This window comes from Sphaeramia orbicularis, chromosome 11, assembly GCF_902148855.1.
Source record: "Sphaeramia orbicularis chromosome 11, fSphaOr1.1, whole genome shotgun sequence".
NCBI lineage: Eukaryota > Metazoa > Chordata > Actinopteri > Kurtiformes > Apogonidae > Sphaeramia > Sphaeramia orbicularis.
In genome coordinates, this window is record NC_043967.1 from 17,686,540 (window position 1) to 17,713,819 (window position 27,280).

A 27,280-nucleotide genomic window follows, 5' to 3' on the forward strand; every position below is an offset into this window, starting at 1 on the left:
CTTCCGAAAATGGAGTATGGTGGCAGGGATGAAGAATTCAAAGTAGAGAGAGGCTAAAATCGCCCAGCATACCTCACAACGTTTGAATATGGACATAAAATTGTGCCTAGTAGATAGTCAAGTAATGTTTCTATTCATTTGGTGAGTTTGGCGGCTATCGGGTCTGTGAAGGGTGAGGAAAATCTGTACACCTGTGCTGCAACATTGATCAATCAGACACAGAACATGCATTATATATATATATATATATATATATATATATATATATATATATATATATATATATATATATATATATATATATATAAAACTTACTAAAAAAATATATGGTGAGTTGACTGAGACAATCCCAATCCATAAAATACATGACAAACTGTGAAGCTGAAACTGAAGCACTGTGGTACTGTTTATCTTTCAAATGTTCATTGTGGTCAGTTTCAGATGCTGCAGCTCTTTCATAATTCATAGTTTGAGTTATTGTTTGTTCAGTATTAATTGTCAGCCTTGTAAATCCAAGCTGGACTGACTGTACATATCCTGACCAAAGAAAATCAAATTCTCACTTTGTGCAGTAATCTACACCTGGCTTTTCTGCCTCCGTCCATAATAATATACATTATACAGACTAAATGTCATCTAAAATTAACATTTATTTGCAACATAGTATAGCAAACTATTACATGATCAAAAACAAAGTAAATTTAGCAAAAAAATGTCTCTGTTTTGAATGTCTGGGGTCGCCAGAAATGTGTGATGTTAAAATGGGGTCACGAGCCAAAAAAGGTTGGGAACTATTGATATAGGGGAAAAAAGCATCCAGACAGAGTGAGTTTTCTTCCTCTTTAGTGTTTTATTGTGGTTTACAGTACAAAGGCTCAGACGTTGAACAAAACCAGTGTTGCAGTTCTCATACAGTGTGTTATATTAGCAGATGAGTCATGCAAAAAGCCAAATACACAGCACACAATCTAGAGCAAGACACACCATTACACACACACACACACACACACACACACACACACACACACACACACACACACACACACACACACACACACACATTTACAAAGGCAGGTAACAAACTTTCAGACAAGATCCAAATAATTTAATGAGTCACATTAGCAGACAGAGGAGTGGGTGATGTTATTGCATTCAGTGGGACGGACTGAAGAACAAAGAAAAAAAAATAAAAATAAACAGGGTTGAAGGTCAACATCAGGCAGGCTGCATTAATACTTCAGGATACAGCAGATTACTGTCCAAAATACAGTGTTTCCCTTAAGTGCACAGGACATGGACTGTTTCATCCTAAACAGGAGAGGTGATGCAGTAAAAGAGGGTAAAATGCACCCTGTTCCTTCATGTACAACAACATGTTTTCAGGACAAAGTTCACTCTTAAAAAAACCAAACACATCATATTATTACAGCAAGGCTGCAGCAATCAATGAACACACACACAAATCACTCTTGTATTTACAGTTAAAGCCCAGAGGAGGTCCACACACACAGAGGTGCTGAGGTGACGGAGGCTGGTGGTGTCTCACAGGAAAGCGCTGGGGTTTGCCCGGGGGTCCTTCTGGTTCCTATAGCGATATGTGAGCCATACGCCCAGAATCTGAAACACACAGATTTAACAGTCACCTACTAAGACAAGGCAAGGAAAGGCAGATGTCTTTCTATAGCACATTTCATGTACAAGACAATTCAAAGTGCTTTACATAAAACATTAAAAGCAGTACAGCAGAAGGTATGAGAAAAACAAACAAACAAACCAACAAACCAACAAAAAATCTGATAAATAGATAAAACAGACAAGCAGATAAAACAGATAAAACTTTTAGCTTAAAAGGAACAGTGCAGATCTGAACTGATGAATATAAACTCTATTCATATGCAGCTGAGAACAGGTGGGTCTGTAACCTGGATTTAAATAAACTGAGTGTTTCAGCTGATCTGAGGTTTTCTGGGAGTTTGTTCCTGACATGTGGAGCATAGAAGCTGAACCAGCTTCTCCGTGTCTGGTTCTGACTCTGGGAACTGACAGCAGACCAGATCCAGATGACCTGAGGGGTCTGGTGGGTTCTTACTGGGTCAGGAGCTCACTGATGTATTTTGGTCCTAAACCATCAGAGCTTTATAGACCAGCAACAGAACTGTAAAGTCTATCCTCTGACGGACAGGCAGCCAGTGGAAGGACCTCAGAGTTGGACTAATGTGGTCCACTTTTCTGGTCTTAGTGAGGACTCTAACAGCAGAGTTCTGGATGAGCTGCAGTTGTCTAATGGATTTTTTCGGTAGACCTGTAAAGACACTGTTACAATAATCGAGCCGACTGAAGATGAATACATGGACTAGTTTTTCCAGGTCCTGCTGAGACATCAGATCTTTTATCCTTGAGATGTTCTTAAGGTGATAGTAGGCTGATTTTGTGACTGCCTTGATGTGTTTTTCAAAATTTAGGTCTGAGTCCATCAGTACACCCAGATTTCAGGCCTGGTTGGTGGTTTTTAGGTCTATAGACTGAAGCTCTGTGGTGACAAGATCTGTGCTTTTCTTTAAATGACAAAAAAGGAATCTGTTTTAATACCACATGTGTAAATACAGTTTATTACAGTATGTCTTCCTTCAAACCTAGTCATTTTTTAAACTTTGATTCATTTTAACCTGTTCTTCTTTTATTGGTCTTCTTGGAATAGTTTAAATTATTGTTTTTTCATTATACTTTAATTAGTTTTAACTCATGTCTTAGCTTTTATCAGCCTACTGTTTGGGTTAATAATTTGATTCTCCTTGTTATTACACTGCAAAAATCAAAATCTTACCAAGTGTATTTTTCTCATTTCTAGTCAAAATATCTCATCACACTTAAAATAAGACATAATCACCTAAAGAGTAACTTGTAAGTGAGATATAAGAACTTATTTTTAGACAACAGATCTTGTAAACCTTGGTTCAAGAAATCTTACCAAGATCATTTTCACTTGTTCCATTGGCATTTTTTTTTGCTTAATTCAAGATTTTTTTTTTTTTTTTTTTTTGCTTAATTCTAGCAAAAAAAAAATCTGCCAATGGAACAAGTGAAAATTATGTTGGTAAGATTTCATGAAATAAGATTTTCAAGATCTACTGTCTAAAAATAAGTTCTTATATCTCACTGAAAAGTTACTCTTCAGGTGATTATGTCTTATTTTAAGTGTGATGAGATATTTTGACTAGAAATGAGAAAAATACACTTGGTAAGATTTTGATTTTTGCAGTGTGTTGATATTGCACTTTTTTCTCACTGCTTTAATAGTTTGATTATAATTTCCTGCTAATGGTTTTTGCTGGTCATGCTTTTCTTTATTTTTGTCTTTTTTGTTGCAATCTAAAAATCATTAATCTAAATTAAAATCTTGAAGCACTTGTAGAGCGCAGACCTCTGCCAAGGCATATCAGTGGTCCCCCCCACCATCACCACCAAAATTTAATCATTTGTTCCTTGTGCCAGTATCAACATTTCCTGAAAATTTCATCCAAATCCGTCCATAACTTTTTGAGTTATCTTGTACACAGACAGACAGACAGACAGACAGACAAACCAACGCCAACAAAAACATGACCTCCTTGGCGGAGGTAAAAAAGAAAATAAAACACTATTTGCAGTGTTTGTGGGTGGAGTTTCGCGCAGCACATAGTGCATCCACCTGTAATGAAAAATGGTTCTGTATCACCCACCAATGAGATACACTGGATGACATGTTCCTTTATTACTGTGAACACACACACACACACACACACACACACACACACACACACACACACGCACACACACACACACACACACTGTTGTTTGTTCTGACTGTGTTCCACATACACTACCACGCTGCCAAAAACACTCATTAATCTGCTGAAGAAAATAGTCCATCACAACATTACCCCCTCCTGTGTGACTAAGACTTGTTAAAATATACAGCTAAAAATTGTTTTAGGGAATGACTGCTTTATTCATCCTAATCAAGGTTTACATCAGTAGGTACCAGTAAGGTTGGTGCTACTTGATGGTTTGAGTCAACTGATGTGATTAAAAATTTAAAAAAAATCATGTAATATGATGATCACTATTGCTATTAATCCCCCTTTTCACACCTGATATTGTGTATTGTTACAACAGGAAAAGTACAAAAAATTCAGGTGTTACTTATCTTTAAAGTCATCATGGGTGGATTCCACTTAAGTGTCTCAAAAACCTATGAATGCCATTGTTAACAGTATCAATTAAACGCATATGTTTTATGCCTTAACAAATTAAAGTATCTGCAGTGGAAAACGTCTCTAAATGCTACTATTGCTGCTTCTGTACTTCTTACAGTACTTACACTGCTGCTACTGATGCTGCTGCTGTTCAAAGGGCTGCAGCGTATAAAAAACATCTATTTCAGGCTTCTATAGTTTCATTCATTTTTCTCTGTGACTCACAGCTGCAACTACATGAAACTCCTTTGACTGAATCAAATCTGTGGACCGAAAACTTCAGAGGCATTAGTCAAGTATGTCTCCATTTCCGACTTTGCAACTCTGTGCAACAACCGCAGCTGCTATTTCTACTACTGGTTTTGTTTCCAGACATGGGATATGTCACACAGTTGCAACATCAAGCTGTTAAAATGACAGACCTCTGCCACTAGACAGAAGATAAGAGTTACCTAAGAACTGCTTCTGACACCTGGAGGCTAATAAGGACATTTGTCTGCCAGATGGGACACTTATCCTGCTGAACCCATGGACACATTTTGTAACACTGGATTATTGAATTGTATGGTATGATTGTTTTAAATGATGAATATTTTATATTGTACTGCAATGTTGTGGAAGAGCTCAATCAGGGACTGGAGTTGAGAAATAGCACTAGCTATAAACTCTATATATAAACTCTTGCCAAAAGTCATAGTTATATTTAAAAAATAAAAAATGCATCCATAGTTTATCAAAATAGACACCTTAAAGAACATCTGAGCAAATTTTCATAGTTAGGAGACACTTGCAACTGCACTTTTAAAACGTTTAGAAAAAAAGGAAAATTTAGATGTTAATTTTTGTTCCCTACATAACCATGCAGTTTTTCAAATTTTTATGGCAAAAGATGGCACTATAGCTTTTGTTTCTTTTTATGAGCTTCAAATACTAGTTAATACCTTTAAAATGATGTATTATTCATGTCTCTATCTTAAATACATTTTGAACTAGAAGCACTCAGAGAGCGCAGACCTCCGCCAAGGCTGATCAGTGGCCCCCCCGTGGGCCCTCCCACGCCAAGGAGGTTATGTTTTTGCCAGGGTTTGTTTGTTTGTTTGTCTGTCTGTCTGTCCGTTAGTGTGCAACATAACTCAAAAAGTTATGGACAGATTTTGATGAAATTTTCAGGGTTTGTTGGAAATGGGCCCCCCTGTGGGCCCCCCCACCCCCGATCACCACCAAAATTTAATCATTTCTTCCTTATCCCATTTCCAACAAACCCTGAAAATTTCATCAAAATCTGTCCATAACTTTTTGAGTTATGTTGCACACTAACGGACAGACAAACAGACAGACAGACAGACAAACAAACAAACACACAAACCCTGACAAAAACATAACCTCCTTGGCGGAGGTAATTAGAGTATAAAATGTAGTCGGGCACTCCCTACATAACCGCGTGACTTGACCCATATGTATCACATCAACTGTAACTATGTTTAACTGCATTGTCCCTGTCAAATGAATGAATAAAACACTTTCATAATTTAGCGAGAGAAACAAACTTCAATTTGTTATTTCCCACACTGAAGGATGGATGGTAATTATGATTACTGAAATTGTGTTTATTTAACAGGTCTATTGACTGGTAAGGAGAAGATTTAGTTCAGACCTTCTATAGCTAAATGTAATAAAGTACAAATCTTAAAGCAGTGATACAGCATTATTCTGTATTTGACCATGAGTTATGTTATATTAGTGCAGTGGTTCTCAGTCTTTTACAGTCAGGCCCCCCTTTGGAGGACGAAAAATCTCCAGGCCCCCCTCAACCCCAACAACATAGTAACAGTAGTGTAATTATAACTTTGATTGAAAGAAACATCAATATCGTAACAAAACTTTTTGCTTTTCCTTGAATAATGTGTTGTGCAAATGAAAAATAACTTGAATTTTTCCTTGAACAATACAAAGAAACTCAACAAGACTGCTGGATGAGACAATATTTTTCCAAATAAAAATAGGAAATGCTCAATTATCTTACAACTATGACAAAAAAGTTCCCTTTTTTTAGAACAAAAAACACATTTTGGTAACAAAGATGAACATTTGAACAGTATCAGTGGCTGCAGTGAGCCTGTTTCCACTGCACATCTCAGAACATTAAAGTTCAAATTGTGCAAAAACAGAAACATTGCACATTTTTCTTTCCCAGTCCAATCCTTGTCCATTCTCCAAAGCTAAACTCTTTGTTTAGTCTACTGACAGATCACCATGGCAGTAGACTTGTTTGTTGTACGTCCCTAAAATGAGTCCAGGGTGCTCCAACACTAAAACATTAGTTCCACTTGCTACATGTTCTAACCTGAAGGAAAAAAAAAAAAAACAGGAATGATCCAATGCCTCCCCTGGCAAGCCTTCGCACCTCCCCTAGGTGGGCTGCCCCACAGTTTGACAAACACTGTATTAGAGATACAGAAATGTAACGATGGTCGACCTGGGAAGACTGCTGTTGAGGCTTTTACTGAAAAGTCAACAGGGAGCTTTTTCAACCACTAAGCTGTAAGAAATCAGATATTCATAAAAAGTATATTCATCTCAGCTGCATTTATTCCACCTACCACCAACCCCCGCTGTTCGTCAGTGCTGCATCTGTGACTGACCTCAGTGAAGCTGAAAAAGAGTCCAATCCCTCCCACGAAGCGGAGAACGTCTCCTGCATGTTGTTGAATCTTATCTGCACAGGGTTCACAGGAGTGGTTGGGGAAACAGGCCTGCAGAAAAAAAACACTATATTAAACATAAAGCCAGACATAAGCTGCTAAGAGAAAAAAATACAATAGTGACTTCATTTTATTTTTTACTGATCATTGATCTAAACCACACCTGGGCATTGTACGGCCCGTGGGCCCCATGTGCCCCTATAGCTGACCCTGACTGGCCTGCATGAGGTCATTGGCCAATTAAAAGTCAATGCAAGTATATATCATTGTAGATGCAACCAATTCAACGGTGCTGCTTTTATTTTGAAGGATCTGCTAAATTAATGTTTTTTCGCACGTACTTTCCATACTTAGCATAAGGCTTATGCACTAACTGGTATGTTGTTCAGTTTCTGCTTACGTAGACGTCAGCTAATGCCAAAAAAAGAAAGACTGATTCAGAATGCAGAGTTTTTAACAAGGTATGGGCTTCTATGGAACAGAGACAGAACTGAGATATGCAAACAAACAAAGCTGAATGCATTTAGTTTTTCATCTAGAGTTAATGTGGAGCTGGTTTTGCACATTTGGTTGCACATCATGTTTTTGTGAATATTCATTAAATAGTTGTATTCTGTGCACCTCATTTCCATTGTGTCATTGTATTGTTTCATTTATTTTCATTTTATTTATTCATTCCAATCTAAATGATTGGAAAGGAGCAGGATGATAAAAACTTTTCCTGAAACATCTGCTTACATCAGATACGTTGACATTACAGCCATTACAGTAAACAGTTTACATAATAGTCAATGAAAATAAAATGCATCCAAAATCCCTAAGTAGAATTATTTCATTTCATGCTGTTATAAAGGTTCTCTATTCTCTCCTTATACAACCTCTTAAACTGAAAAATGTGTCTAGCTCTTCTCTTCCATTGCCAAAGAATTCCACATTCTGACACCCACAACAGAAATACACATTTGCTTTACATTAGTCTGAACCCTTATTAAACTGCATTCTATGTTTTTTAACCTGTTGATACTAAAACAAATAATCTCTGCAAATTTTCAGGCAAAAGTCCGTTTCTCGCTCTAAACACAATCAAGTATGTCCTTAATTCAGATAACTCTTTAAACTTAAACAATCCTGATTTAATAAACAACTCATTTGTATGTTCCCTGAAATTAACATTGTACATAGGGATGTAACGATATGAAAATTTCATATCACAGTTATTGTGACCAAAATTATCACGATTATCATTATTATTGCGGTATTATTGAAATTGTGCTCAAAATGTTTAAAAAAGTACTAATACACACACTGAAATATTTTAACCAAGTTGTATTTTGGAAAAACAACAACAACAACAACAACAACAACAACAACAACAAAAAAAACCCAAATAAAGTAATTGGCACAATGTACCTACTGTTGCAGAAACATTCAAATATTAACCCTTAGTGGTCTGAGTCTATTTTGTCTGGTTTTCAGTCCTTTTGATTTTGCCTTTATATACTATATAAACAAATGTTTTCTATACCCATGTTTGGGATCTTTTTTTTTTTTAGCACAACTTCATCTATATCATCTGTCTATTATTTTTTTCACTTTAACTTACTGTAAAAACATAAAAGGCCAGAAAACACAAACAAATATATAAAATCTGATTTGAAAAATGCATATAATTTATTGCATAAATAACACAAAGATGCTTAACGAACCTTTTCAAAGACTTTAAAAGTGAATATTGGTTCCAAATTTTACATATATAAAATTAAAATTGTAATAAATTTAAACTACACTCAAATATTTGACATAAAAGCAGATCTTTACATAGGCGTTTTTCCCCCTAAAAGTGCGGTAATCAAACACAGTTATCATGATAATTAGAATTTAAACGGTAATACTAACCATCTGCAATTTTACCGCGGTTTATCGTTATACCGGTAATCGTTACATCCCTAATAGTACATAATTCTTATTTCTCTTTTTTGTAATAAAAACAATGGCTTTGTGTTACTCATATATGTGTTACCCCAAACTTCAATACAATAACTCAAATATGACAGAATAAGTGAACAACATCAAATTCTCATTGATTTACTGTTTTTATAGAGATACATATTGAGCAGAGTTGCAGGTGTATTGTTCCGGCCATTAACCAGTGTCAAAGTTTCACATGTGGCCCCATAAGAAAATGAACGGCCCACCCCGATCTAAACTCACAGCATCACAGGTGCCGTTCCGGTCCACCTGCTTGAAGCCACAGCAGTTCAGACTCTTCTCCACATCCCTCTGGGTACTCTTAGAGTTATTCCAACCCACCTCCAGCAGCTGATCCTGCAGCACAAACACAGCATTAACACACTAAGAACATGAATGCAACACACAATAAGATGCTCTGATATATGGATATATCTTTAACACCACTCATTTCCAAGTGTCTCCCTGTAACTTTGGTGCAAAAGGAGGGAACTTTCATTTCACTTACATTAATGGAAGTCTGTCTATTAAGTTCTATATCTGTAAGTGAAACTAGATGTCATATTTTTGGAACTAGGTCGCAAAAGCTGACTAATCATCAGATATGAGGCTGTAAAGTCAGCTCTGAAGTTTTATTCCCTTATTTTCAGGTTTAGAACTTGACTTTATGATGTTGTGGAATGTCTCTGTCATCCTACACATCTGGTAAAATGGATCATTTCTGAATAAATGCTGTTTGGGCGGTTACTTTTAGTAACATTTTCAGATTAGAAAACATCAATAATCAATAATTAAATGTGAAATTATTAATTGAATTAAGTTAAAAACAAAAAAACAACAGTACAAGACAAAGGAAAATGTATTTTGCAGGCATCACAGACAGACTATATGTCCATATGAGGTGCATCATCTCTCAATAAATCCTATTTTCTATGTTCTAAATGTCAAGTGTCAAAATATTTCAAGTATAAATTGTGCTTGAAAATGTATCCTCTGGATTTATGAACATATTCTTCAGCGATGTTGAATGCAATGTTTTTTCAAGGTCTAATAAAAGTGCTTAACTTTCTTTCATCAAACAGCTCAAATAATGTACAAAGCTAAAAATAATCTGTTACCAACAAATAGACAGAAATTATCCAGTATTCATGAGGGGGGTTACAATTTAAGAGGGAAAATTAACTTTAAAATTCAGTTAATATGCACGACTAGGAAGGGTTTTTGTGTTTCAGTCAGCGGGGTGGGACTGTGGAACAGATTTAATATAGAGTTAAAGCAATGTCCAAGCATGAAAGAATTTAAAAGGAGGCACAAAGACACAATTTTTCAGAGGTACGGGGATGAGGGAGGTGTTGGGTATCACTGGGGGTTATAAGGATGTACAAGTATGTGTGTGTGTATGTACAGGTGTGTATGTGTGTATATATATATATGTATGTTTGTATATGTGTATGTATGTGTATATGTGTGTACGTATGTATATGTATATATCTGTGTATGAATATGCATTTACATACTGCATTATGTGTTTATGTAAATCATATTATATTTGTTCATAATAATATAAAGCCACAAACCAAAGTATTTAATAATTAGTATCAGTCATATTATAGTATATAGTATAGATATGCTTAAACAAGGAAGATTATTACTGTTATTAATTATATAAGGAGAAGGGGTGGGAGTTCATAAGTTATACTTCTTCTCACTCCTTTTCAAATATGTATTATATGTCTTATGTTTAAGTGTTTTGTTTATTTATTTTCTTCTGTTTTGACATTCATATTTGAAATAAATACATTAATCAATCAATCAATCAATCAATCAAATCTTTGAGGTCATGTTATTGGCATTATAGTTTTGTCTCATTTAAATTAATTTGAAGTGTGCAACTCGCCAATGCTTCAAACCACAACTTTCAGAAAAACTATAATAAATTATCTGATCCCCAGTAGCTGGATGTGCAGGATCATAATCTGAAATGTAAGAAGCTTCAAAGGAATTTTAAGAACGACAGAAGAAGACTTTCAGTGCTGGTTGCCTAACAATACAGAGCTTGACCTATAATAGTGTTAAGAAAAACTCTATCAGTGGTATTAGACGTTCTTGTCTTATTTCTGAAGATATGTGCTAAGTGCTCTGAAGCTCTCAGCACCGACCACAAAACACTTTATTACTTTCACCGCAAAGTCATTTCCTCAAGAGGAATGATATTTATCACTGTGGGATCTATCCTCTGAGCGGTTTGTCTGTTTAACCAGTCTTGCAGTTTCTTTATGAAGTGAAAAAAATACCAACATCAAACTGCCCAGAATAAGCCATTTTTACCTCTGCCAGGAGGTATTGTAATCACTTTGCTTTGTGTGTTTGCATGTGTGTGTGTTTGCATGTTTGTTTGTTTGTTTGTTTGTTTGTTAGCAAGATAACTCAAGGAGGTTATGGTTTTGCTGGCGTTGGTTTGTCTGTTTGTCTGCCTGTGTGCAAGATAAGTCAAAAAGTTATGGATGGATTTTCATGAAATTTTCAGGAAATGTTGATACTGGCACAAGGAAGAAATTATTAAATTTTGGTGGTGATTGTGTGTGTGTGTTGGGGGGGGGGGGGGGGGGGGGGGGGCAGATCTGTCTTGGCGGAGGTCTGCGCTCTCCGAGTGCTTTCCTTGTTGTACCTGCAACTCCCTCTTTCCTAAATGATTTCATACACACTACAAAAATCAAAATCTTACCAAATGTATTTTTCTCATTTCTAGTCAAAATATCTCATCACACTTAAAATAAGACACAATCACCTAAAGAGTAACTTTTCAGTGAGATATAAGAACTTATTTTTAGACAATAGATTATAGATAGACAATAGATTTTTTTTTTGCTTAATTCAAGATTTTGTTGCTTAATTCAAGCAAAAAAGATCTGCCAATGGAACAAGTGAAAATTATCTTGGTAAGATTTCTTCAAATAAGATTTTCAAGATCTATTGTCTAAAAATAAGTTCTTACATCTCACTAAAAAGTTACTCTTTAGGTTATTATGTCTTATTTTAAGTGTGAGATATTTTGACTAGAAATGAGTAAAATACACTTGACAAGATTTTGATTTTTGCAGTGTAAGTCCAAGAATGTTTTTCAACTTCTGCAAAAGGTTTAAAAATACGTACTTTATGCCTGTAAGATGTCCAGTGATGGTTGATAGATGAGTCATGGGAAAGACACAGAAGTAATAATCGTTGGATATTTATGGAATTCTCAAGGAATTTTACTTTTAAAATACTATTTTTCCCCATTTCGATCCCTTCCCCTTCCATCTATAATTGTTGCAGTTGGTTTACTAGAATGTGACCTTCCTCTGCAGGTGATTGGATCATTGAAAATGAAATGAGGCAAACATCCACTAAAAAAGTCTTTGGGAGTGAAGGGCAGAAGATGATAACAGGAATGCTCATCAAACCAGGGACACTGCAGCTCAAAGACAGAACCCTTGGACTCTCCATCACTGTCTCTGAGGATGTGTTTTTGCAGTATGAGCTATTGGAGAAATAAAATATTTCACCCTACCTGTTGTTCTCTGTTGATAGCCAAACAGGCGCTGGAAACAGAGAACTGCACAATAAACACCATGAAGAGGATGATCATGTACTGAGCGTCACTGTCAAGGATAAAAACAAACATGAAACACAGTACAAATAATCCTGCTGACAGCCAGTGTTACCAAACACTGTGGATGTACACGGAGTAAAACCTACATTTCAGAGTGTTGAAAAGGCAGTAGGGACTATGAGTGCACTGCTGACTACAGTGTGAAATACGATGCGGCTTTGGATCTTCTTGCACATGAATACATGAATGGAAAATGGATTTTCCAAAACACACAGAAGAGAAAGGAGCACAATGTGGATAATCAGCACCGGCTCTGGGACCTTCAAAAACGAAGTCCAGAGTCAGTTCTGATCCAACCATTTATAATAAAAGGCTGAGAGACACACAGTAATCATTAATACTCCTACTCTTATTTAAATTATTGTAAATGTTAGTGTCTCTAAGTCCAAATATGTCTGCAGAGTACCCCTTATGAAACACATTTAATATATGTTGAGTCACGATGGTTAAAGATAGGGAAAATATTAAAAAGGAAAAAGATAAAGAAACCAGTCATATCTGATACAGTGAGTAGAATTACTATCCAAAACTGTCATCACATCCATTTCTGCTAATATATCGTGGAAGTTGTTTAGCTAAACATGCTAACCTGTTAGCATGTTTACATCCTATGTGACGGCCTGTACTTTTACCCATTTTGAGCTATTTTACAATAATATTACTTTCATAAGTTACTGTATTTGGAAACACTATATAATAACTATATAAGACATGAAGACAGATATAAAACATATAAATAAAGTTATTTTAAAGGTGAACTGCTCATCAACTGTGGGCTAACAGAACCAGGCTAACATACAGGAGAACTCTGTTGTATGTCCGTCTTTGAACCAGTAAATAAATTAACGTACTGGATATTTAGTGTAGAAAGAAAAGCTCTTAAAGTTTTTTTGACTTTCTTTTGCAGTTTGAATCACACTGTGTTAAGTACACAGCTGGTTTACAATGCTGTTAGCCTAATTTAGCATACAGGCTTCAAAATACCTCTATGGTTCAAAACACAGTAATGTCCCGTCAGAGTGTGAAATTTAATTGATTGCCATTCCAACATTTATTTCAGTTTAAAGTAGCTCCTTGTTTTGGATAATCCCTTACGGTCCAACTAAAGCAAAAATGATTTGAAAGGTAAAAATGTGGGTCATTTAGCAACACTAATCTGTCAAACTGTCTCTGTAATGTCCTGCCAGAGAGATTTCAAATAGCGTGTTTTGACCTCTACCTAAAATACTTGTTTTCTGCTACCAATCTGAACGTACAGCCTACAGAATCTGTAAAACATGTCTGTGTTTGTTTTTCAGTGCTTTATGTGTCAGTAGTGTACTGTTGCTGTATGCAGTTTCTAGTCTTGGCTGCTGGTTTGGTCCAACTGTGAACCAATGCATTATGTAGAGCACCTCACTGTAGACTTTATGATCTAGTTTCGGGTCCTTTACCAGCGTATTAACATCACCAGGTCACACCTGACCCATTTTAGGTCGAGGGTTAAGGTTGCATTTGAGACATGCCTCCACAGATTTAGTTTGGGTTGTGTGTCAGCCACACATTAGAAACCAGTATTAGTGTCAAATGAAGTCAAATAAATGCATTTTACTTTATATTTCTTTTGGTACCATCAGAAATAAAATCCATCTCAGAGTTTAAGATGTTCACCACCAGAACCAAAACCTGGTTAAAGACGAAACATAACTGTTCTCTTCTGTAAATATTGTGTATATTGTGTGGAAGAGTGAGTGAGTGAATGAATGTCTAATATCATATAAATGCAACACTGGATTACTGAATTGTATGGTAGAATTGTTTTAAATGATGTATATTTTATATATTACTGCAATGTTGTGGAAGAGCCCAACCAGGGACTGCAGTTGAGAATTAACACTAATTACGAACTCTATATGCATCACATCAGCTGCAACTATGTTTGACTGCATTGTCCTGTCAACTCAATAAATAAATAGATAGATAGACAGACAGACAGACAGACAGACAGACAGACAGACAGACAGACAGACAGATAGATAGATAGATAGATAGATAGATAGATAGATAGATAGATAGATAGATAGATAGATAGATAGATAGATAGATAGATAGATAGATAGATAGATAGATAGATAGATAGATAGTACAGTATAGACCCAAACCCTAAATATTCAGTGAAATAAGTGGTTAAACATGGGTATATCTTTCTTTACAAACCAATACTGGGCAAATTCAATTATAATATTTGCACATTTGTGTAATCTATGACTCTTGTTTGGACGGCTGCACAACAGGGTTCACAGGATTTTAAATTTGGCAGAACAGGTTTCTTTATTTTTCTTCAAAACTGTTTTATCTTCAAAACACACTACACTGACTGATTTTATTTGCCTGTGATAAAAAGTCATGTAACTGCCATGCTATCTGCCCTTGTCTGCCTTATATTATATTATTAATCAGTTTTCTTACCTTTGATTTCATGTTTTTTGCATGTAATACTGTGCCTTCTTGGTCAGATCTCCCTCAAAAAGGATATTTTAATCTTAAGGGACTTCCTGGTTAAATGTAACTGAAATAAATAAATAAAATCTACAGTGACCAAAAGCCAAATCTGCACTTACAGACAAAATGTGTGACATGACCTGGGTGGGTGGATCCACTCTTCAGATATTTGTTCAAGGATATGTTGCTTTGACGACAATTCTGCATAAACCTAGAGCCGGTTTTAACCCATAAAGACCCAGTGGTACTTTTGTGGCAGTTCCCAAATGAAATTTTCTCTATATTTCACTTTTCTTAAGTGATTTACCCTCATTTATTGTAATATCATCCTCTTTATTTTGAGTTTTTTTCAGTTTACATTGTGAATTTTTCTAATTTTAATTCACTTATCATGTAGATGTTCATTAAAGTTACAGACTACCATGATTAGGAGATATTATCACATGTATTAATCATTTTATTTGTAGTAAATATTTACAGTGCATATAAATATCATAGTTTATATCAAAAACGGTTGATTATGCAAATCTGATTGTTTGTGAGGTGACCAAAAAAAAAGTGAATGTGAATGATTTGTACAGAGGTTTTGTGTTATTGGAAAAATATACAGAAAAAAAAAAGTGTTAACAAAGCAAAGGAAGCGGAATTGATTTAATTATTAGTTTGTAAAAAGGGGGATGGAGTCTAAGTTATACTTCTTCCCACTCCTTTTCGAGTGCCGAAAAATTTTGTTTGACCAAGTATGATTCTCTGTTATCTGATGATTCTGTGTGCTCAAAATAAAACTAAACTAAACTAAACTAAACTAAACTAAACTAAACTAAAGCTCAAAGTAAATTAAAAGGTTATTATATCAAAAACAGAGAGAACTGAAGAAAAAAATGACTTTTTCAGTAAAATATATCATGAACTGAACATAAAACACGCATCTCCATCCACTGTCATTGATCCAACTCCATGGGTTTTACTATTGAATGAATGTTTTAGAAGATGACCGTGTTTCCATGGTAACTACGGAGCCTCTGAACGTCCAAATGGATCATATGTGATGACCATGAAAAGATGACAAACTGCATTTTACACCAATTATTTACATGTACTGATCGGATTAGAGGATCAACAGGTATTAAACAGTTTAGATCAGTAGAAGGTTTTGGTCAGTATTGGGTGTTTGGGTCTTTATGCGTTAAAAACGATATCTAGACTTTTAACAAATCATTAACAGGCAGTTTAGGCTGAGTTATTTATGGAGTTCAGGTTTAACCCACAGAGAGACGAGCTTGTCCTCAAAATAGTGACCCACTTGTATCACCTGAATTTTTCATGTGTCCAAAAACCCATGAATCTTTGCGGCTCAGTGGGAAAAACCAGTGATAACAGTCATGTGAAGGATACGAAGAACAGCAGGACCTGGTGGTGCTTCATGGCCCCGATGAGTCCGGCAAGAGCCACGAAGAAGAGGAAGACCCCCACGCCGATGACGCCCCCGACCACCTGGAAACTGGAGACCAGACCGAACCACTTCCCCCACGCCGCGATACCGATCATCAGCAAACTCACCATCTGCAGACACAGTTTGAGATGAGTCGGGTTCTGCAGCGAGGAGGAGGTTTTGAGGATCAAATGTGAGACATGAGGGACAAACAGCAAAAGCCTGGTTCTGTCCAAAAGTGACAAGAATTTAAAAATACGTTATTAACATACTGGAACTTTTGTGGTATTTTTTTATTCGGCTAAAATTTGCTTAGAGGTCTTATTTATGTCTTTGTGCATAATAAATCAGTATAAGTGAATCCCCAAAGGAACTTTGTGTTGGTAAATGCAAGTTCTGCAAATTTACAGGATTTCAGTTCATTGCAACATGTTGATGGTCATATGAACTATATTTTCAGGTCAAAAATGTCCAATTTCATCACAATTAATTCTATTTTTTCATGTCACAAATGGCCAAGTTATATTTTAACTGAATTTACCTGGAAAACAAATATTCTATTCTTTTAGATTCCCCAGTTTTTCTTACAAGATTATATACTACATATCACATGTTTTATTTTTACAGGTTCAATATGGAGTATGGTGCTGATCCATCCTGCTTATGTTACGCCATTACATACATTAAGAATGTCACACGTCACTTTTTAAATCAACAGTTTTCTAACAATAAGCATTTTTATAAAGAAATAACAATTCTATATTGTTATTTACTCTTTAGTCTGATGATAAACTATACAATAAATAATTCTGATCCTAGTTTTTGCACAGGCATCATTTGTGGAAACGGTGACATGGCTGCCGGGCATCAGTATGATAGGATCCCTAACAACCATGTCACATCCGTCCACTGCCACATTTTGTGTTTTTGTGTCAGCTGTTATTGTTTTAGATCCACAGTACTAACATTTATGAATAAGAGGAGAATTAGCAATAGTAAGTCTGTAAGTTTATTCCTAGTAAAGTACTGGTACTGACCAGAGCATCATGGGTAATATCATGTCCGTCCACCAGCAAAAGTTTTCACATACACGTGCTATTCAAAATCCAATATTTCTGAAAATATAGCTTCCACTGTCAAATAATATCAGTAGTCTGTGCACAAATGTATTAGCATATTTCAACACAGTTCTATGCATTTCTTACAACTTTTTTTTTTTTTTTGACAAAAATGGCCACTCATTTGATCCCCTAAGTAAATTTTAGCCATATTACATTGCAATATGTGTTAGTAAGTGTTGTTAAACTGTATGTGGGCTGAAGAGGTGGTAAAAGTCACCACTTATATTTGTGTAAAAAGTACAAGCACTGATTCTACATCTATACCAGGGGTCTCAAACATGTGGCCCAGGGGCCAAATACGGCTCGCAAAAGGTTCCAATCCAGCCTGTATGATGAATTAGCAAAGTGCAAAAATTCCACAGTCAAGGCTGTATAATCTATGCTAGTTCAGGTTCCACATACAGACCAATATGATCTCAAGTGAAATAATAGCATAATAACCTACAGAATATGACTCGATATTTTCTTCTCGGTTTGATGTGAAAAATAATGTTACATTATGCCTATAAATAATGACAACTTCAAATTTTTGTCTTTGTTTTAGTGCAAAAAATAACATTAACTTAGGAAAATATTTACATTTACAAACTATCCTGTAACAATAAAACATGAATAACCTGAACAAATATGAACAACCTGAAATGTCTAAAGAAAATTAAGCATAATTTTAACAATTTTCTGCCTGTTACTAAGTGTTTAGGGTCTTTGTAGATCTGATCCATAATGCACATGTATAAATGATAAGTTGAGGCATATTATTGTTAAAATTGCACTTATTTATCTGAGGAAATTTCAGTTTTTTCAGGTTATTCACATCTTCTATGTTTGGATAATTTATAAAAGTATTTTCATAATTTAATGGTGTTTTTTTGCACTAAAACAAAGACAACACTTTGGAGTTGTTTTATTTATAGGTTATTATGCTATTATTTTACAGGTTTACTGGTTTTATTTTACACTTGAGATCAAATCGGGCTGAATGTGGTCCCTGAAATAAAATGAGTTTGAGACCCCTGATTTATACAGTAAAAGTAAAAAAAAAAAAGCACAGGTTCTGCAATGTCCTCAAAATATAAGAGTATTTGAAATATAAGAGTATTTGTCTTTTTATATTTCTCACACTGTTGTGTCTTCTATCTTGGTTTTATTTTGTTGAATAAACACAACACACACTGCATAAAATAAACAAAATAATCAGTAAATATAAAATCAGATACAACAGGTGTGTTTTTGTTTTGTGGGTTTTTTTTATTTTTTTTTATTTTGTCTTTTATGTTGTTTCGTCTGCTACATTGTGTCAACTTTGCTTTTTGTTTTGTCTTTCATCTTTTATTATGTCTTCTGTATTGTTTTTCTTTTTGTTTGATCTTTTGTGTTGTATACAAACAAAATATGGACTAAATACACAATCAGAGACTACAGGTGTGCTTTGTTGTATCTATTTTTTTCATTAAGCGTAGACTTCTTTAGTTTATAATATCATTTTTTCATCTTGTTACATTGGTGTCATGTTATTATGCGTTTGAATCTTGTTTTGTCTTTTATATTGTACACCTGAGCCCAAAGTTTAAGGAATAACACAAGTTTTTTTTACTGCAAAATTTTGCTACACAGGCCTTTTTTTAAAAATGTTTTTATTTCCATGTGCTTCTGTATATAAAAGAATTAGAAGCATTACATAGGTTTCAAAGAAATGTTATGACAAATAAATCTAATTTAAGCAAAGAATCTATTTGTGAACTTTTAGTCAGGAGTGTGTATGTTGTGATGAATGCACTCAACACGATGAAGATGAAAATACAAAATCTGAGACACTTTTATTAAGTTATTTTTAGTCTTCTTCATGTGAAGACTTGTTTGGCCTTTTGTGTCATTTTTGCTGTTTCTTACATGTTGCTTTTGTTTAAGTGATTCTTGTCATGTTTTCTTTTTCTTATGTCACTTTAGTCCTATTTTGTAAGTTTTGCTGTATGTGTCCCTAGTAGTCCTGTTGCTGCTGTCTTGTTACTCCATACGTGTTGTTGCTCCATATGTCTTTCATTTAGCCGTTCATGTCATGTTGCTATTACCTTTTTATGTTGTTATATTTGTCATACATGATGGGCAGTTATGGATACACTAACGCAAGTGTGTCAAACTCATTTTAATTCAGGGGCCACATTCAGCCCAAATTGATCTCCAGTTGGCTGGCCCAGTAAAATAATAGCATTATAAATTCTAAATAATGACAACTCCAAGTTTTTCTCTTTGTTTTATTGCAAAAAACCCCATTAAATTATGAAAATATTTACATTTACAATCTATCCAAACAAAAAAGATGTGAATAACCTGAAAAAGCTAAAATCTCTAAAGAAAAATAAGTGTAATTTTAAGAATGTTATGCCTCAATTTATCATTTATACATGTACACACATTACACACAATGTTTGTTTGTGTTTGTGTTTGTGTTTGGAATTTGGAACTAAACTATGAACAATTTCTACAATATTATGTATCAGCTTATTATTAAAAACTTACAGATCGGAATGGATCTGCAAATGCAGAAAACATTTAGTAACAGGAAGAATATTGTTAATATTACACTTAATTTTCATTTTGTTCATATTTTATTGTTAAAGGGTTATTATACTATCATTTTACTTTCAATCATATTGTCTGTATGTCCAGACGATAGGGGTGGGACCTTTCTGTGTGGAGTTTGTTTGTTTATCTATCTATTTATTTTGAATATTGCATTAAAATCAAACAACAAAAGAATTATATAAAAAGAAAGTTAAACATAAGAAAACGGTTCTCTCTGGGTACTCCGTCTTCCTCCCACCATCCAAACACATGCACTGATAGGTTAATCAGTTAATATAAATTGCCCATAGGTGTGAATGTGAGAGTGATTGTTTGTCTCTATATGTTCAGCCCTGTGATGAACTGGTGACATGTCCAGTGTGTACCCTGCCTTCACCCATAAGTACCTGGGATAGGCTCCAGAGACCCCCATGACCCTAGTGAGGATAAAGTGGGTTCAGATGAATGAATGAATGAATGAATGAATGAATGAATGGATGGTCTGTATGTGGCCCCTAAACAAAAATGAGTTCAACATCCTTGATTGTTAATATCAGTGTAATTGTTGCACTTTGCAAATTCATTCCACTGGCTGGATTAGAACCTTCGGAGGGCTGGTTTTGGCCCATGGGCCACCTGTTTGACACCTGTGCATAATTCATTGTCTTTTCTATGTGTTATTGTTCCATGTATTTAAGTTTTTTACATCATTTCCCTTCAATTCATTAAAGTAGTGAGCCTGTTTTGATAAAGTTGTTGAAAGCAAAACAAAAAGTACAGATAGATAGATAGATAGATAGATAGATAGATAGATAGATAGATAGATAGATAGATAGATAGATAGATAGATAGATAGATAGACAGATAGATAGATAGATAGACAGACAGATAGATAGATAGATAGATAGAGTTACTTTATTAATCCACAAGGCAAAATTCAAAATACAAAATGCGGTCACCGCTCCACAAAAACAGTCATCCATATTGACTATCAATAAATAAATACATGCAGAGTATAAGTAGCTACGAATAAATTAGATTAAAAAGAAAATAGAATTAAAAGACAAAGTGTGTTTTCTACATATCACATAAAAACATAAAAGCATAAAAACATTTTAAAAAAAACCCATAAAACCCCCCCAAGGACAGAAGTGTTCCTGAGCTTCTACCTCCTATACCCCCCCATACCTAAAAACTGTTCTTAGGTAGAGTAATAAAGTATTTGTACTTAGTGCTGATAAGGTTTAAAGAGGTAGATGGTGTGTGTCAGTGGTCCACATAAAAGTTGTTTGGCTGTGACACACAGACACTTGGTGGTCAATGTCCACACACTAAGTATTATGTCATTATATGACATAAGAATCATGCTCCACAGATCAGGGGATGACGTTTACTCAGTCTGCAGTTTGATCATGTGTTCAAGTAAACCTGCAGCTTCTTAATTGCAATATTTTAATATTATTGCAACATCTCCACCTAGAGGCCCCGTTCTAAGGCTCTACAGCAGGGGTGTTAAACCTGTGGCACGCGGGCCACACCCCACCTGCCAAAAGTTCTAGTGAAAGTGCAAAAATTACACTGACGATATAAACAGTTAAAGTTGTCAAAAATCCTTTTAGTTCAGGTTCCACATACAGACCAATGTGATCTGAAGTAAAATAATAACATAATAACCCATAAATAATGACAACTACAAATTTTCTTCTTGAAAAATTATGTGAAAAAAAAGTAAATGAAAAAATAATATTACACTATTGTTAAGGGTTAGTATTTTTTTGTTGATTCTGTAATGGGCTGTGCCATTTGTGATTGTTGTATTTTTGTAGTTTTTTCTGTTCTCTTCCTTGTGTGTGGGTGTGTTCTGTGTTTTTTTCCTCCAGCAGATAGCAGTTGATTAAGGATGAGCTGCAGGTGTGCTGTTACTCTGTTGGCTGCAGCTGATTGGTGCTTCAGGAGATGAGCCGGGAAATTTAAAGGACAGAGCTTCATTCCTCCAGAGACTCCTCTCATTCCATCCTCCCCTGTGTGCAGACCAGCCTTTTGTAATTTTTTGTTAGAACTTTGTAAACCTAGTGATACAAGGAGGGAATCTTTTCCTGTAAGTTTTGTTTGGTAAGATTGGTGTATTTTGGTTTCCTTCGTTTGTTTTTTGTAGAACATTTTGATTCCCTTACCTGATTTAATTTTTCGTTTTTTGTAAATAAATATCTCATCCTGCAGTGCTATGGTTGCTGGTCATTTCTGATAATTTGCCCGGTTTCTTAAGGGACGTGGAGGGAGGGGAGTCTCATAACATGTTGCGTCTCGGCAACCCCTAGACAGAGCGTAACACTATGAAAATATTTACATTTGTAAACTTTCCTTTCACAATAAAATGCAAATACATGCATGAATAAAAATGAACAACCTGAAATGTGTAATTTTAACAATATTCTGCCTGTTACTAAATGTTTTGGGTATTTGTATTTCCACCGTGATTTATAAGTTGTCTTAATAATAACCTGAGACGTAATATTGTAGAAATTGTTCTTATTTTAGTTCCAAACTCTAAAATTTTTAACAATATTCAGTCTGTTATTAAATGTTAGTGTAACATTGTGTGTAATGTACATGTATAAATAATAAGAGGAGGCATAATATTGCTAAAATTGCACTATTTTTTCAAATGAAATGTCAGTTCTTTCAAGTTATTCACATTTCTTTTTGTAAAATGTAAATAATTTCATAATCTAAAGCACAGGTGTCAAACATATGGCCCATGGGCCAAAAGCGGCCCACCAGAGGTTCTAATCTGGCCCATGGGATGAATTAGTGAAATACAAAAGTTACACTGAAGATATTAACAATCAAGGATGTTCAAATAATTTTAGGTTGATTCAATCTAAAATGGATCAGAAGAGTAAAATACTATAAAAATAAACTATACATAATGAAAACAGCATTTTTTTCTTTGTTTTAGTATAAAAAAAAAAGTAAAATTACAAAAAATGTTTACATTTAAAGACTAGTCTTTTACAAAAAATGCAAATCACCTGAACAAATATGAACAACCTGAAATGTCTTAAGAGAAGTAAGTGGAATTTAACAATATTCTTCCTATTACTGAATGTTTTGTGTATTTGTAGATCCACTGTGATCTGTAAGTTGTGATGCATATGTCTAAATGATAAACTAAGGCATAATATTGTTAAAATTGCACTTATTTTTCTTAAGAATTTTCAGGTTGTTCATATTTGTTCATGTTATATTCAAGTACAGTTCATAGACATAAACATTTTCATTGTGGAATTTTACTTTTTTCACATAAAAATATGAAAAACTTTGGAGTTGACATTAATTATCAGTTCATATCCTATTATTTATATTGTTTTATTGGTCTGGCCCATTTTATATCATATCAGGCTGTATCCCAGCCAGCATGTCCATGTGGGCCCCAGAAGGGTTCCAACTGGGCTGCATATAAGGTTTATATAAGGTTCATATAAGAGTTTGTCCGCGGTTTCCATGGTAACCCCACATGTGTTTGCCCATATCAGAATCAGAATCAAAATCAGAATCAGAATCTCCTCATCATTATTTTACCAAGTACAATGAAATTGAGGTAAAGCTCTCCAGTTCAGTGCAAGAATTTACAGACAGACAACAAATATCAGTAAAACAACAACACACATCATAAAAGGCACAGTTATTTACATTAACAAAATAAAAAGTATTGCAAACTAAGATATTTGTAAAACATAGAATTTAAGAAGTGCAAATGACATGAAAGATAAATATTATGGGATAAATAATGTGAAGAATAAGTAATATGACATATTCAGATCTCTGATTCTGATATGGGCAAACACATATGGGGTCACCATGGAAACTGCAGACAAACATACATCCCAGATAGCACAATCATCATAGCTTAAATCTGGCCCAAAACTGGCATGTCATTTGGCAAAGTCCTGGGCGGATGTATGGGCCCTAAATGGCCCAAAATAGGCAAGCCAAAATCAAACCAGAAGGAAGCCAAAATTCACCCAAAACTAATTGCAGACTTCCAAAATATAGCCATAATTGTCCCGGAAAAGCCCCAAATCCCCATAATCCAGCCAAAAAGTAGCCAAAACTGGCCCAAAGAGAGGCCAAAATTCACCCAAAATTTGTGTTGATCATGCTTTTAAAATGAAGTGGGGTTTTCTTCTGGGTAGAAATTCCCACTCTTTGCGCAATGTTTTGGCTTTACAGAAATATGCCAAAACACAACCAAAACACATCCATATATGGAATAAGATGTTGCTGCTCTTTAGTCAGTCTTCTGGCTTGCCATAAACAGGCCATACCATCCCTATACTTGATCCCGCTCTTTGCCCAGTCTTTTGTCAGCTATATACTGCTGGTGCCTCCATATCTATAATGGATAACTTTAATCATACCACAGTTAAGCCTAAAGGTTTTCATAATGCCAAAAGAAAGCCAAAAATGCCAAATGTATGCCATAATACTGCTATCTGGGATGGGACCCTTATATGCAGCCCAAATGGAACCCTTCTGGGACCCACATGGACATGATGGCTGGGACGTGGCCCCTGAACTACAATGAGTTTGACACCCCTGATCTAAAGGATGGGCTGTACTAACACAAAAAGAAAAACTTGGAGTTGTCCATATTTATAGGTTATAATGTCATTAACCCTTTCATGCATAGTGGTCACTACAGTGGACAGTTATTCTCCAGCTGTTCTCTTGTATATTCATGGATTTTATTGTTTTAGTTCCATATCAGCCAAAACATTGGGTGCTCATGCATCATCCCATACACTGCAATTCATACTATTACTGTAACTTTGCTGTTCTTGATAAAATTGATCTGCAGTAACATGCTTGATCGTAAAGTAATTGCTTATTATTTTTATTAGACTGTAATTAACACCAAAAAGGTTTTTTTTTCATATTATCTTCATGAAGTGAGTAATGACTAGTATTAGACTATGTTAAAATGTGAGAAAACTTCAGATTAACAGCATGAAAAATGTTTTTATTTCATAGTTTTCACGCAGCATGTTTCTTTGCTTCATAAATTAAACGCATGGTGTCCAGCTGAGTGGACTTTTTTGCAACTCCATAAAAAATAGGTTCATAAAAAAAATTTCAATTGCATTGTTTTTTTAAATCCAATCCAATCCAACTTTATTTGTAAAGCACTTTAAAACAGCCACAGTGGACCAAAGTGCTGTACAGAAAAATAAATAAAAACCAAAATAACAGAGTAAAATGCAAGAATAGATTAAAAGACATAGAACAACTGTAAAGAATAAAATAAAATAAAAAAATAATAATAAAATAAAATAAAAATAAATAGATAGATAAAAATACAGAAGAATAGATAAAACCTAAATCAAAGAATAAAATACAAGAATAGATGAAAAAACATTAAAAAAGCTCTACAATTAATGCCAAATTTAAGAGGAATAAAAACACTCAGTAAAAAAATCTCAATTAAGGTTGTCATAATTCATGCATGAAAGGGTTAATATACTGGTCTTGAGATCAAACTGGGCTAAATGTGGCCCCTAAACTTTAGTGAATCGGACAGCCCTGCTCTACATGTGTGTGTGTGTGTGTGTGTGTGTGTGTGTGTGTTCTGAAGTGAGCCTGCTGGGCCCCAGAGGACACATTAGCACCTAGAACAAGTTGAGAAAGCCGTTATGATAAGAGATATCAGAGGTTAGAGGCAAAGCTCAGACAGGACGTCCTCTGCAGGGCCATAAAATGGGTGAGGAGAGGAAATGACACTGGGAGGGAAAAACAGGACCCACTGCAGATTCACTAATGAAATATGAAATAGAACAGGCTGTCTGATACATATATGTGTGTGTGTGTGTGTGTGTGTGTGTGTGTGTGTGTGTGTGTGTGTGTGTGTGTGTGATGCATTTGTTTCATTTGATGGACGCTCTGAGGACCTGATCCCACACCAGGAGCTGCTGTGAATAATTGATTGAACAGTGTCCGACCTCAGCAGTGTGTTGTTTACAGCCTGGACTGTATTTACAAGCACACAAGGACTAAAGGCACAGTGTGTGTGCATTCACACCACAGCATCACACAAACATATGGAACATTCCGCTGGGGTTACTCACAACATAGAGGATGTTGAGCGCACACAGGGAGTGTTTGGAGCAGGTGAATCCAGCGCAGCCCATTTTTACGCGCAGTAGAATGACGCACACAACAGGAAATCCTTCTTTATATTCTCTCAGTTCAATATGTGGAATGGAGTAGAGATGAAGAAAACCCAGAGCTGAGCTGGTGTTTCCACTTGTCCCCCTCTGGAATAGATGGTCTCCCAGCAGCAGACCCAGGCTGGACTAAACCCAGGCTCATGCGTCAGAGCAGACAAAGACAGAGGAGCTTCTGTGGAGGAAGTGGAAGAACAGCCTACAACAATAAAAGCTGCACTTTGCACCAGAAAAGACGCTTCTGTGACTGTTCACCCACGTTTACCCTTTAACCCAGGGGTGTCCAACTCACTTTCTTCCGGGGGCAACATTCAACCCAGTTTAACCCTTTCATGCATAGTGGTCATTCCAGTGGACAGTTATTGTTTATTCATGGGTTTTGTTGTTTTAGTTCCACATCAGGACTCTTATGCATCATCCAAAACACTGCAATTCATACAATTGCTGTAATTTTGCTGTTCTTGATAAAACTGATCTGCAGTAACATGTTTTAGTCTAAATCAATTGCTAATTGGTATTAGACTGTAATTAACAAACAATTTTTATTTTTTTTTATTTATTTTTTTTTTGCATATCCCCCTGAGACCCAGCAATGCATTATGTCCTCCGTAGGGGACAAAAGTTTGACAGTTTTACCTTAAAAATGCTGTCCATTACAAAGGACATTCCATAAATTAAAAAAAAATAATAAAAAAATAAAAAAATCAATCAATCAATAAAAGTAGTTTTAAAAATGTATCTGAAAAAACTGTTGCATTATGCAGTTTCCAATCAAGACATTTTTTTAATGTAAAAAAGCTAAAATTGTCCATTTTCTGGGTCTCAGGAGGATTTTATCTCCATGAAATGAGTAATAACTAATATTAGAGTGTGATAAAATGTGAGAAAACAGTAGCAATTTAG

At 35.1% G+C, this 27,280-nt stretch overlaps 1 protein-coding gene across 2 annotated transcripts; it reads right to left on the reverse strand.

Annotated features, from left to right (window-relative positions):
• Positions 1 to 826: 826 nt before the first annotated feature.
• tspan13b (tetraspanin 13b) lies at positions 827 to 26,521 on the reverse strand. Of its 2 annotated transcripts, XM_030148001.1 has the most exons (7): positions 26,279 to 26,521; positions 16,434 to 16,601; positions 12,456 to 12,536; positions 9,149 to 9,262; positions 6,878 to 6,988; positions 1,501 to 1,617; positions 827 to 1,061 (listed from the first exon to the last, which is right to left on the reverse strand). In XM_030148001.1, exons 1-6 carry the CDS (start codon positions 26,339 to 26,341, stop codon positions 1,543 to 1,545), a joined length of 612 nt encoding a protein of 203 aa, XP_030003861.1. In that variant the 5' UTR covers positions 26,342 to 26,521; the 3' UTR covers positions 827 to 1,061; positions 1,501 to 1,542. The 2 variants fall into 2 exon arrangements, with proteins under 2 accessions (XP_030003861.1, XP_030003860.1); XM_030148000.1 differs by having other exon boundaries at positions 827 to 1,617; positions 26,279 to 26,520.
• Positions 26,522 to 27,280: the final 759 nt, after the last annotated feature.

What these genes read in the sequence shown, in the direction of transcription:
- tspan13b (XM_030148001.1), bottom strand. Translation starts at nt 26,341, where the DNA reads ATGGGCTGCGCTGGATTCACCTGCTCCAAACACTCCCTGTGTGCGCTC. An exon ending in ACCAGGTCCTGCTGTTCTTC is followed by an intron (nt 12,537 to 16,433) that starts GTATCCTTCACA and finishes AGTGACGCTCAG; the next exon opens with TACATGATCATCCTCTTCAT. An exon ending in CTATCAACAGAGAACAACAG is followed by an intron (nt 9,263 to 12,455) that starts GTAGGGTGAAAT and finishes TTTGTGCTGCAG; the next exon opens with GATCAGCTGCTGGAGGTGGG.